Source organism: Dasypus novemcinctus, chromosome 7 (genome assembly GCF_030445035.2).
Source record: "Dasypus novemcinctus isolate mDasNov1 chromosome 7, mDasNov1.1.hap2, whole genome shotgun sequence".
Classification (NCBI taxonomy): domain Eukaryota; kingdom Metazoa; phylum Chordata; class Mammalia; order Cingulata; family Dasypodidae; genus Dasypus; species Dasypus novemcinctus.
Window position 1 is genome coordinate 68028020 of NC_080679.1, and position 12853 is coordinate 68040872.

Below are 12853 nucleotides of genomic sequence, written 5' to 3' on the forward strand. Positions count from 1 at the left end.
TTTTCCAGTGTTTGCCTCACGTATTTGGAGGCACCCTTGCTAGGAGCATAAATATTTATGATTGTTCGTTCTTCTTGAGAAATTATCCCTTTCACTAATATGTAGTATCCTTCTTTGTCTCTCACAATTGTTTCGCATTTAACGTCTATTTTGTCTGAAATTAATATAGCTACTCTGCCTTTTTTTTTGTTATTGTTTGCTTGTAAGATTGTTTTCTAGCCATTCACTTTCAACCTCCATGAATCCCTGAGTCTAAGATGTGTTTCTTGTAGATAGCATATAAATGGGTCATATTTCCTTATCCAATCTTCCAGTCTGAATCTTTTGACAGGTGAGTTTAATCCATTGACATTCAGTGTTATTACTTCCAAGGAATTATTGATGGTAGCCATATTTTGTTTGGACTTGTGTTTGTCATATTTTGTTTGTTTTTTTCCTTCTCTTTTTGTCTTTTTTGTTGCTCTTACACTCTCCTCCATCTCTGCTTCTCCTGTTTTTTTCTTTCTTCCTGCAGAACTCCCTTTAGTATTTCTTGGAGGGCAGGGTTGTTGTTGGCATACTCTTTTAATTTCTGTTTATCTGTGAATATTTTGAACTCTCCATCATTTTTAAATGCTAGTTTAGCTGGGTAGAGTATTGGTTGGAAATTTTTTTCTTTTAGTACCTTGACTTTATCATACCACTGCCTTCTTGCCTCCATGGTTTCAGATGAGAAATCAGCACTTAATTTTATGGAGCCTCCCTTGTATGTGATGGTTCTCTTTTCTCTTGCTGCTTTTAGAATTTTCTCTTTGTCTTGAGCATTGGATAATTTGACAAGTATATGTCTTGGGGTGGGCCTGTTGGGATTTATGGTGTTTGGGGTGTGTTGTGCCTCCTGGACATGTGCATCCATCTCTCTCAGTAGATTTGGGAAGTTTTCAGCCATTATTTCTTTCAACACCCCTTCTGTCCCCTTTCCTTTCTCTTCTCCTTCTGGGATACCTATAATACTTATGTTTGTGCATTTTGCATTATCATTCAGGTCCTTAAGTCCTAGTTGGATTTTTTCCTATCTTTTTATCGATCAGTTCTACTATCTGTTTGATTTCAGATGTACTGTCTTCCACGTCGCCAGTTCTCTCCTCTGCCTCTACTAATCTGCTGCTATTTGCTGAGAGTGTATTTTTGATTTCTTCAGCTGTGGTGTTCATTACTATTATATCTGTTATCTTTTTGCGTATGTCTGCAATTTCCTCTCCAAGTGTTTTCTTCATATTGTTAATCTCTTCCTTTACTTCATTAAGTTGGTCTCTAATATATGTTTTGAAATCTTTAATTACTTGCCCGATGTTCTGCTCCCTTTGTTCATTGGATTTGGCCTTGTTTTCCTGATTATTGGTTTGGTTTGTAGTTTTTTGTTGCTGTCTGGTTATCATTTTATCTTGACAGGTTTGAGTCGTTCCTTAGCTTCTTTGTCTAGTCTTGGGGATTAATTAGTTGTCGTTCTTGTGTAAGTGTTATGTCTTCTCTTTGTGACTTTGTTCTTCGTACTCTATTTTCTTGTTGCTGGCTAAGTTCACTTTGAAGGAAAATATTAGGGCCAGGGAAAGCAAAATGAGTAAGAAAAGAAAATGTATAAAGTAGTATTGGTAATAAATGTTAACAGAGCAACAATGTGAGATCTGGGAGAATGGATATTAAACTCGTGTAAGTTGTATAGAGTTATAGCAGTAAGTAGAGTACCTATGAGACAGTCAACTGAATATCGGGAGGAATATAGTATGAATTAAAAAGCCAGTGTTTTCATGAGAGAGGGAAAGAGAAAAGAAAGACAGTAATATCAAGAGTGGATAAAAGACAGAAAACAGAACAAAGGTATTAGAAATTAAAAGTCAGACAATTCGGGGGCCAAAGAAAGGGAGGTGGAATGTAAGAGAAACAGTAGATGATGGAGGATAGTAAGATGTGGGGGGAAGCGGATAGTGTAGGTGGCCAAAATCAATACACACAGAAAAGAGGAAATGGAGGATGTGGAAACACAGCAAGTGTGAGGCGCTCCCTGTATCACCTGTTATATAAATAAAGTAAAATAAAATAAGAAGAAAAAAGAAAAGAGAAAAGGAGGGGGGGCAAAGAAAAAGGCGGGGGGGGGGGAACAAGCAAGAAAAAGAGAAAAAAAATTAAATAAATGGAAAAGGACCTTGGGGGATAAAATGGGAGAAAAGACCAGGAGACAATGCAATATTAGCAACCAAGACCAAAAAAAAAAAAAAAAAAAAAAAAGAACCAACTTTTTAAGCTAGGAAACCTCTTTGCAATTAAATAATACACTTAGGGATCTGACCTTCCCCCTTTCTCCTTTCCTCACTTCTCTCTCTCCCAGGGTAGCAGGAAAGCTGCCTGAGAGGTCCGGTAGGAGATTCAAGTAGGTCCTTGTTGAACCAGCTCAACACAGAAGACTATGGCTCTTTATTTCCAGTGTAAGATCATCTACACCTCACTAGAAACCCCAAATATGCTACTGGAAGCTTGGATAGCACCTCCTACAGTCCCTCCCCCTTAGGTGTGCTAGGAGAGGTCTAATTGATTTTCTGACTCCACCTCAAACCCAAGTTTCCTATCCCAGGACATTTAGGTAAATTGGGTTTTCTCAGCAGATTCACCTCTTTTTTCTTCCTAGACTCTCCCCAAGACAGCTGGTACACTCCTCCAAGTTCAAGGAGAGAGAGAGAAAAAAATAAACACAAACGCCAAGGGCTAGGGTAATCAAGGACCTCAGATGGATCTCAGGGTGCGGTGGATTCAGGGATGGGAAGTCTGATATTGCAGACTCAAGATGTGTGAGTCTCTGGAGCGTGGGCCACTAGGGTTTAGGGGACACAGACCTGGGAACCACGCATCTGGTTAACAGGGGGCCTGGGAGCACCGCAGTACAACACAGCCTTCAGGGATCCCCGCAGCTGGGTGCCAGCCCTAGGGGGAGGGGTCCCACCCACAACCTCTGACCTCCATGTCAGAAACCCAGAATTCCACCTCTCACAAGAATCTCTCCTGTCACTGTCTCACCAAATCGACATCCAGACACCTCCTGCCCTGCAAGCCCCCAAAACAGCCTGCTCAGGGTTTGGGAGTGCCGCTGCACAACAAAGATCCCAGGGATCGCCACGGCCCGGCCACCAGCCCTAGGGGAAGGGGCTTCACCCAGAACCTCTGACCTCCGTGTCAGAAACCCAAAATTCCACCTCTTGCAAGAATCTCCTCCGTCGCTGTCTCACCAAATCGACTTCCAGGCATCTCCCGCCCTGCAAGCCCCCAAAACAGGCCGCTCAGGGCTTGGGAACTCCCCAGCACAGCAAAGCCTTCAGGAACCACCGCCACCAGGCTGCCAGCCCCAGGGGAAAGGGATCGCCACGGCCCGGCCGCCAGCCCTAGGGGGAGGGGCTTCACCCACAACCCCGACCTCCATGAAAGAGACCCAAAATTCTACCTCTTGCAAGAATCTCCTCTGCCACTGTCCCACTAAATCGACATCCAGACTCCTCCTGCCCTGCAAGCGTCCAAAACAGCCCAGTCCAGCAGGACTCCAACCCTACTCAGCCGCTTCTTTGCAGGAGAGATTATGAGGTGCACTCACTCAGACGCAATCTTGCCCTGCCTCCTCTCTGTTACTATTGAGCCTTATATTTATTTAGCTCTGTAGTTTACAAAATATTTCTATATGCATTACATCATTTTGCCATAATTACATTGAGTCCAAAAATGTTATGGTTAATATATATCATGCATTTGTATCAGGCATTCAGTAAGCAATGTATAGTAAGCTATGGTCATAAAAAATAATTTATCAAAAGGGGGAAGCAACCTTTAAACTTTCTTTCATATTTCTAATCTCTTCCTTATTCCCTATACACTTTCTTCTTTTTTACCCTGCCAAATATCTTTAGAAACTTGCTCAAGTTAATTTCCATTGTTTGGTACTATTACAATTTCCCCAATCATCTACTCCCCATTCTAAAATAATCCCTGTGTGTGTTGTGTGTGTGCGTGTGTATTGTGTGTGTATAAATTAATTATAGGTTTCTATAGTTTATGTTATGCGTATGTATTATATATGAATTTATTTAAGATTCTGATTTAATCAACTTTTAAGATTCAAATAATAGGTAATTTGCTATCCTTATATGCCAGTAATTTCAGTCCGTTCTCACTGTTGTCCAATTAATGCAGCTTCATGAAATACAGTCTTTTGGAGTGCAGGTAACAGTTTCTTATGGAAGCCGACCACATTGGTCTCATTTGTACAGTGCTTTGATAAAATCACACAACTGAACAGAAGGGGTCATTTGTAGGTTTAGCATTTTTCTTGTTAGTTGTATGTGATAACCAGATATTTGTCTTCTACAAAGCAAACTAAGAATCAGAATGAAGAAGTTTAAGGGAATTCCAGGAGTTGTTTTGGTGCAAACAAGCTGAAAGCTTTTGTAGTCCTGACTGAAGGAGTGAATGTATAAATGAGCTATTTATTCAAAACAATTTGACAAGACTTTGTAGGTCATAGGGTTGCTTTAGCATTTACCAGTGTATGACTTTCCTCAGTTAAGTATTTTTAACACAGTTGTTTCTAACTTCTACTTTCGGTTTTCCTATTTTATGTTAGGTATGCAGGGAAAGAAAGATCCCCCCGGGATAGAGATTACTTTGATTACAGCAGGTCAGACCACGAGCATTCGAGAAGAGAGCGTTCTTATGATAGTGGCATGGAATCACGGTTAGTACTGGAAATGTTAACTATAGAAAAATTATATTTGTTTAAGTTTCTGTGTGCTTTTTAATAACAAAAACAATAATAATAGCAGCTAGCACTAATTGGATATTCTTAGATGCCAGGCTTTGTGATATGGATTTCATGTGGATTAACTCCTTATTGCAATAAATATATGAAGTACATACTGTTATGTCTATTTTATACCTGAAGAAACTGAGGCCTAGAGAAGTTGAGTAATTTGTTCATGTATACGAAGCCTATTAGTGACCAGCTCAGGTCTGTCTGACTCTAGAGCCCAGTCTCTTTATCATTATACTTTATTGCATGAGAGGTTACTGTATATGATTTCTTTTTTTTTTTTTTTTAAGTTTCTTAGCAGAGGAAATGGGTGTAGCTCAGTGGTTAAGCACCTGCTTCCCATATATAAGGTTCTGGGTTCACCAGGTACCCCCTAAAAAAAAAAGATTCTTCACTGAATGAAAGAATATGTCTGTATTATATGACATAGAATGATCTAAATTTACTTTCCTGCTTAATGGCAGTAGGACATTGAGATTGGAGTTAACAATCTAGAGGGTTTTTTCTAAATATATCTTGACTACCCACCTGTTCATCCTGCTAACAGGACCTGCAGTATTTACCTGGTAGAGTGAAGGGTAGGGAACTGAGTAGAGGATAGTTAAGTTCTTCTTCAAAGCAAAGAATGGGGCATTCAGAAACTCTTAGGTACAATATATAAGATGAATCAGACATAAGTGCCATTCATGTTCCATTGAAAACTAGGCAGAGTGTTGTTGTTATGGGATCTATATTTAATTTCTTTTTTCTTCCTTGGAGAAATTAGTAACAATTTTTACAATAAGAATATTAGAAGAATAAACCAATGCCAGTATATCTCTACTATCACTACTCCTTGGTGCATATTACATTTACAGTAAGAAGCACCTTAATTGGAAATCAGCACCCAGAGTTTTGGAGCACCTGCCCTTGTGACTAATTGGAGATTATATTTGAAGCTAGTTTTCCCTTCTCCTTATTCTGTCTTAGTATATTTAGTCCGTCCCCATTGGCAGCTGCTCAAGCCTCTCTATACCTCAGTTTAAAAACTGTTCCTCTGCTGCCTGGGAAGTTGACTGCTTTCCTCTTTCCATCTAGATTGTGTTGATACTTTAAGGCAGACCATTTGAAATTTACCCTTTGGATTTAGCTAAAATCTATCCACCTGTTTTCCTGGTGATGTAGGGCTAAATTAAACTTATTTTTGTTTAACTATATTCATGTAACTCATGGTTGCACAAATCAAGAGCCAGAAGGCTTTGCAAGTTTCCAAGGCAATATATATATGTTAAAAAAACAATTAAGTGGACACCTCTTCTCTGGGGAGAGGTAACAAAAAGCAAGGACTTAACTCTTTCCTATTTAGTTTTTCATGTTTTGAAGACTTTTAAAAGGGTTAACTTAAAAGAGGGTAAGAGCCTTCATTAGAAAGGAAGAGTTAATTTACAGCCAGAAAGTGGTTGGGTTTTGTTTTATATTGGTTCACATAACAGAAACTTCTGAAAGCCTGACATTTTAATGGAAATACCAGTTCTATTAAGAAACAGTTTCAAATATTTTGTTTTTTATAAGTCTTACTCATAAAATTGTCTTTATTGAAGATAAACTCTTATTTCTCCTTTATATCATTTACAATATATGTCACTTCAGGTTGTCCTCTTAAAACCCTATTTTCATGTCACTCCCACTGAGAAGCATTTAATGATTTCTTCACTTCCAGTAAAAAAAAGCCAAAAAAAAAACTTTGTTGCTTGTCTTTCAAGAGTCTAGAACAGTTTGACTATAACTCATCTTTCCTTCTACCATCATACATAATTCTTTATTGTTTTCTGATTATTCCACTCACTCTAGCCTAAAAATCCCTGGTCATATTTCAGTAGTTATTCTCTCCTCTGCCAGCATGCAGAATGCCATCCCATACCTCCCACCCCCAATCTAAGTCCTGTTGAGCCTTCAAAACCTAGTTTAAGTTACATTTTCTCTATGAAGTAATTCCTCACCATTCCTCCTGATCTGATAGAAACTTATGTTTCTTTCACTCATTTAGGGTGCAGTTCATTGTTAGAAGTTGTTTTATATTGTCTTTTCTCCATTTTTAAAATATTAATATTACAGCAGGAGAGATCGAGAAAAATACAGAGAAAGAGAGCGAGATAGGGACCGGAGAAGATCAAGGCAATCCCCATCTCCTGGGAGAAGAAGCCCAGAACCATCAGTAACCCAGAGTTCCTCTGCCCAGGATGAACCTGCTGCAAAGAAGAAGAAAGATGAGCTGGATCCTCTCCTCACTCGCACTGGTGGAGCATATATTCCACCTGCAAAGCTCAGAATGATGCAAGAACAGATTACAGATAAAAACAGGCATGTTGATATTGCTAAGTAAACAAGATAGCGATGTCCTCACTGTGAAAAAATTATATATACTATGCTCTAATTGACCTTGGCTGTTAACCGTTTATGTTAGTTGATAAAGATAGAGATCTCAAATTAAATACCTTTTCCCTTCTTTACTGTATAAGCTGCGCACACTACTTGCTCTTGCATTGACCCATAATTTCTTTATTTTTTGGCATAAATAAATTAAAAAGCTTGAGGAAAAGAATATTTTTTGTAATTTTGATGCTATTTTTCCTTTCATAGTTGAAGGCATGCCTTTTAGTAGTGACCATTTTTCATAATAAAGAAGAGTACTCTGGATATTGTAGACCTAAAATGACTCTTTTCAGTTGTACTAAAGCTGGAGTCAACAAACTTTCTGTAACAGAACAGATAGTAATATATTTTAGGCTTGCAGGTCATATAGTCTTTGGTGGAACTATTTAACTTCCCTGTCGTAGTGTGAAAGCAGCCATAGACAATATGTAAATAAGTAAATGTGACTGTGTTTCAGTAAAATTTTATAAACACAGACACTAGATGGGCCTAGTTTGGTGGCCCCTGTACTGATCTATGAAACTAAGGGAACAATTCTCTTTTTCCTCCTTTTCTTAGACCATAACGTCTTAGAGCATAATTTTGGTGATCTAGGACAAAAAGAGAAAATTCACATATGACTATTCACATTAAAATCACACTTTCTTCCCTTTTCTAAAGAAATGAGATGCGAGGCACACTATACATGAAAGAGCAGCTAAGTTTTCAAGTTCTTGTTTTCTAGTGGAATGAGATGATATAGATGGTCCACCATTGAAACGGTTATTCCGTTGCCAGCTTGTTAATAAAAAGATTGGGATAGAGCATAGCTAAGCTTTGTGAAAACAATTCTAGGTAAGCTGAGTAGGAGTGTACCCACATCTTTTCATGCATGTTTTAATAACACCTTGAAAGTGCTTGCGATTATTATGTAAATGAAATATAAATTTATTTTAAGAATTAGCTTGGAGTAAAAATGCCATTTATGTAAGATAAACTGAAGATTTGAAATAGATTGAAAAAATTTAGAAACAGAAAGGTACATTAGATGACATTAAATTCAGATCTAATAAAATTTTTCGTGTGTCATCATATTCCAGCACTTAGTAGTGACACCTGAAGTGCCATGTTGAGAAGGAGTTTGGAGGTAGCTTCTGTGGTTATTGGAAGCTTCATGATCTGTTAGTCATTTTGCTCTTGTAGAAGGCAATGATGGCAGCATTAGTGAGAAGTGTTTGCCATTTCTTTTTTTTTCTTTTTTTTTTTATTAAAATTATTTAAATATTTGCCATTTCTAATCCAATTCAAAGAAATCCTAGTTATGTGAGACCCGAAACATGATTCTTAATCTAAAGCTTTCTTCCTTATAAATAAAGTGAGTAGAGGAGAGTCAGCAATATATGCAATTTTAAGTGGGCTTCTGGAAGATAATTTTATATACAGTTGAAGTCTGCTCAGAGGCTTTAAAGGGGACAAAGAGAAGTAAAAGTCTCATAAGAGAAGTCTGTAGTCTTTGATTTTAGTGGATGCTTAATCAAGTGAATTGTACATTTTCTAATTGTACTTGACATAGTCTTTTGATCAAAGTATATTGAGAGGTTGTTGTTATTTATCAGCAGTATGTTATTGATGAGACTAGTTTTTAAAGCCATAGATTTTATTTCTCTAGGGATGAACCAAGGGGCTAGAGTAGAGAATTTATATACAGTAATAAAACTGAATGAAAGTCAGTCTGCTTTTCATCATCACTGTCTGCTAACAGTTTTAAACAATGCCAGTGATAAAATCTTCTTTCCCACCAGGGCAGATAGTTTTCACCATCCCTCCTTAAATACAGGGAATCCATGAATGTAGACGGGAAAAATAAACGTTACTAATCTTTAACTAAAAGTTAGCATTTCCTTCAACTGGGAATGTAAGCAACAAACCATAGTATTAATAGACTAGTTATTGTAGCTCTTATAATATTTTGGTATCTCCTATGGAATATCTCAATATTTGATACCTTATTATAATGTTTATGGCCATTTTACTTTGCAATTATAGTAATTAGTCCTATCATCACATTTTGTAAGAAGCACACTATGTCAAACTTTTGTTCTTTCATGTTTTGAAAGTTTTTTCATTATGATTGGTATCCCTTTGTAGTCCTAAGAACTTACATAATTCCAAGACATCCATAGACTTCACCAGATTGCCAGAGAGATGTGTGGAAGAAAAAAAAGATTAAGAATTCCTGCAGCTGAAGATAGATTCCAAAAATAACTAATTATAAAAAGCACTGAATCATAGAGATTTAAAGGACTTCAGACATTATGAAGTTCAATCTAAAGAAATCCAGTTATGCTAAATAGCCTATTTAAGGTCTAATTATTTTAAAAAAAGAAAAGAATGGCATAATCATCTAGCATTCAGCTGGATAGCTGTAGGATTGTTGTCTAAACATAGAAGTGTTTTTTATAATATTTAGAACATTCAGCTCCATAGTTCCATATAACTATTGCTTTGCCTGTAATTATTACCATTTCTTTATAGTTTAAAATACATAGTTTTGTTGCCTTATCAGATTTTTATGAGAAGGGGCATGATAAAAATTTCATTTTTATGGCTTATAAAATTCACTTGTTTCATATTATGGTTTTTCTTTTTTTTTTTCTAAAAAATAATTACTTTCATTTTTTAAAAGGGTCATTTAAAGAAAGTTTTAATAAATGAAGGTTTATAATATAAAATGAATAAGCATGAATCTGACTAATAAAGATGTCTTCAATTATAATAGGGACATAAGGACAAAATACTATCTTTATAATGTAATATTATTAATTGAAGTTGTCTCTGCTTAAGCATCATGTTACAGAAGATCAGATACAGTTTAGCATATAATCTGCTTACTACATAGTCACCATATATTTTTCTTTACGTTTGGGTCATTTTATCATGAAAATAATGTTCTTATAACCTCTTGCCATGTAAGTTTTTTATGTTCTTAAATTTTAATCTTTTTAAAAATCAATTCTCTTTAGCTTAGCATACCAGAGGATGAGCTGGGAAGCCCTAAAGAAGTCAATCAATGGTCTTATCAACAAAGTCAACATTTCTAATATAGGTATTATTATTCAAGAGCTTCTTCAAGAAAATATAGTTAGAGGAAGGTAAGCATCCCTATTTTGTTTATAGTAGTTCATAGTAATTTTTTCAAAGGAACATAATATCTACATGAACGAACAATAAGCATTTTTATTGTATCACTACATTTCAGGGTAGTTGAGGATTTTTTTTTTTTAAAGAAGGTACTAGGGATTGAACCCAGAACCTCCTATATGGGAAGCAAGCACTCAACTACTAAGCTACATCTGCTCCCCAGTGAGAGTTGCTTTTTTTGTTTGTTTTGTTTTGTTTTTAGGAGGTACTGGGGGTTGAACCCGAGACCTTTTACATGGTATGGGAAGCAGGTACTCAATCACTTATGCTACATGCATTCCAAGGATATTTCTTTACAATACGATTCTTATGAAAATGTAAGCTACTTACAAATGCCTTATACTCAGTATTACAGTTTGTGTGGAATTTTTGTTTTTCAAGAAGTTTTAATAGCACATAGTGATTTCTGCACAGACATTTGTTTACCGAATGCCTCAAATTATTTAAACCCAGTAATGACAATAGAGAGAGAGAGGGAGGTAAAGGAAGGTAATGAGCTACCTCAAAACAATTTAATTTCTTAAAGCAGACTGAAAATGTCAGAGAAATTAAAAAGATCAATGAATTTTAGAAAAGCAGATGGGAGTGGCTTAGCATTTTCTGTGTAGTCTTAAGTTATTGATGATATTTTAAAGGGTCAGGAAATAAAAATATCCTATATTCTATTTATTATTTTATGATCAGAGGGCTGTTTTCTTATGTCATTTCACGTGACCCTGACTCATCTCATAAAACATTGATTGGTAGAAGTTGTGGCTCAACTAGTTGGGCTCCTGTCTACCATATGGGAGGCCCTGGATTCTTGTCCGAGGCCTCCTTGTGAAGGCAGGCTTGCCTGCACGCTGCGGAGTGTCACAAGCGCCACGGAAAGCCAACTCAGCAAGGTGACAAAAAAGGGCGGGGGCGGGGGGGAGACAAGCAAAAATGCAGAAGAGCATGCAGAGAATGGACATGAAGCAGACAGCAAGCAAGCTGCAAGGCGGGGGTGGGAAATAAATAAAAATAAATACACAGAAGAATCGTACAGCAAATGGACACAGAGAGCAGACAGGATAAAAACAAACGAGAGGGGGATAAAAATGAACATTGATTGGGTATATAAGGCAAGGTGTAGCATGCTGTGGGGGAAGTTGACCAGCATACAGCCACTGTCCTTCAAAGTAGGTATAGCCCTCTTGATTTTACTTAGAAAGAAGCAGATTAGAGAAGCAGATTAGTTTTGCTTAAGATCTGATACTGATAACTTCTCAGCCTCAGAACCACAATAGAACCTACCTCTTCATTGCTTTTAGAATCCAGGTGGCTCTGCCTCAAAGAAAGGTAGTGCCTTTGTGAAGAGAGCATCCTTTTCTCATTGAAATCTTTTTATTTTGCCAAAGATTATCTGTTAATAAAGCATGAATTTATATTCTGGTTCTATTAACTATCTAGACTGTGTTAATCATTTAATTCTTCTAGTATCTTGCTGTGTGACTTAAATAGTGATGTAAGATTAATGAAACACAGGCTAGGCAACCAGAGGCAATGGTGAGATACTATACTAGCCTTGCAAATCACCAAAGTTAGAAGAGCAAATATTTTCCTAAATGTTTTTGAAATATAGGTTTGCCTGAAGCGCGTACCTAGAATGATATTTTTCCATACTTCTTTCCCATAAATTAAAACATGTTTTATTTTGAATGTAAGGGGCTCTACACGTATTTATCAGTTTGAACATAGGCAGTCTGACACAACAGTCTGTGCTCTGAAACACTGAGCTGTACTGCTCCTCTATTTATTAATTTAAGGCAGCCTTTTCCAAAGTGGTAATAGCTTTATTTTAAAGAAGAAGTGTCTTGAAAACTCTGAAATAAAGTTCAACTATTTTCTTGATTGTTGAACTTTCAGGCGTTTTAATATACCAATAATTTGAGTATTCGGGAGGTTGTCAGTATATGTAGCATTTATTGTCCAAATGTAGTAAACAGTAGAACCCCTTTGGAGAAGATCTTATTAACAGTTCTCTCACATAGAGTTCCTGGGAATGAAATTTGGGAAATGACATAAATTGACTTGATATCATGCCCTAAAGTTTGGCTAATAAGTATGGCTATATTCTTATAATACCAAGTTAAAATTGTCTTAGAGCAAAACAGAATAAAAGAGAATGGTTAATTTTGTCCCTCAAACTTTACTCAGATATTTTTCATAATTCCATGAAAAAGTTTTCATAAATGCATGAAAAGTGACAGGTATTTTGTTAACAGTTAATAGAGCAGTTACATGCCAGGCCCTGTGCTAAATACTCTTAACTTCTTTTCCTTACAACCATTTCAAAAGGTAGGTTCAGCAAGGTTAAGTAGGCATTAAGTGGCCTACCCAGATTAAACAGGTTCGTGTGACTCCTGGGCTCAATTCTTTGCATTTTACCTATTTTCTCCTTTAGTTCCCTCTCTT

The 12853-nt window shown here is 36.7% G+C and overlaps 1 protein-coding gene across 6 annotated transcripts in view; it reads left to right on the top strand.

Moving 5' to 3' along the window:
* CWC22 (CWC22 spliceosome associated protein homolog) overlaps positions 1-12853 on the top strand; it is a 63399-nt gene that overhangs the window by 21207 nt on the left and 29339 nt on the right. For 4 of the 6 annotated variants that reach the window (XM_058300554.2, XM_071216240.1, XM_071216241.1 and 1 more), the window contains 3 exons: positions 4640-4750; positions 6920-7165; positions 10240-10368. In XM_058300554.2, coding sequence (XP_058156537.1) covers positions 4640-4750; positions 6920-7165; positions 10240-10368 — 486 coding nt within the window. The remainder of the gene's footprint in view (positions 1-4639; positions 4751-6919; positions 7166-10239; positions 10369-12853) is intronic. The other 2 variants (XM_071216242.1, XM_058300555.2) reach the window with 1 other exon arrangement.